The sequence below is a fragment of the Seriola lalandi genome, unplaced genomic scaffold (genome assembly GCF_002814215.2).
Source record: "Seriola lalandi dorsalis isolate HSWRI2012SDOR001 ecotype SW California unplaced genomic scaffold, Sedor1 jcf7180002054667, whole genome shotgun sequence".
Lineage (NCBI taxonomy): Eukaryota > Metazoa > Chordata > Actinopteri > Carangiformes > Carangidae > Seriola > Seriola lalandi.
The window spans coordinates 30,793-31,056 of NW_019525220.1; the positions used below are offsets into that span (position 1 = coordinate 30,793).

A 264-nucleotide genomic window follows, 5' to 3' on the forward strand; every position below is an offset into this window, starting at 1 on the left:
GTCCTGATGGATCGTACCATGACGAAGGTGCAGTTGAAGTTGAGACACTGTCCGCAGCCCTTGGCCACCATGAACCAGGCCCCCCCCTGGCTGTGGTGCAGCACGGCCCCCATGAACAGCAGCAGGCTGAGGCAGGCGTACACACACAGGAACAGCAGCTTACGACTGTTGTTGTGCCAGTAGGCCCGGGTCAGGTACCGGGGCGTCTGACGCTTCTTCTGGTCCAGGTCAGGAGGCTTCAGCCAGTTAGCAGCACTGGGGGGG

At 61.7% G+C, this 264-nt stretch overlaps 1 protein-coding gene across 1 annotated transcript in view; it reads right to left on the reverse strand.

Moving 5' to 3' along the window:
- nox5 (NADPH oxidase, EF-hand calcium binding domain 5) overlaps positions 1-264 on the reverse strand; it is a 9,457-nt gene that overhangs the window by 7,212 nt on the left and 1,981 nt on the right. Inside the window, exon 4 of the mRNA XM_023421234.2 lies at positions 18-255. Within this exon, the coding sequence (XP_023277002.1) occupies positions 18-255 (238 nt within the window). The remainder of the gene's footprint in view (positions 1-17; positions 256-264) is intronic.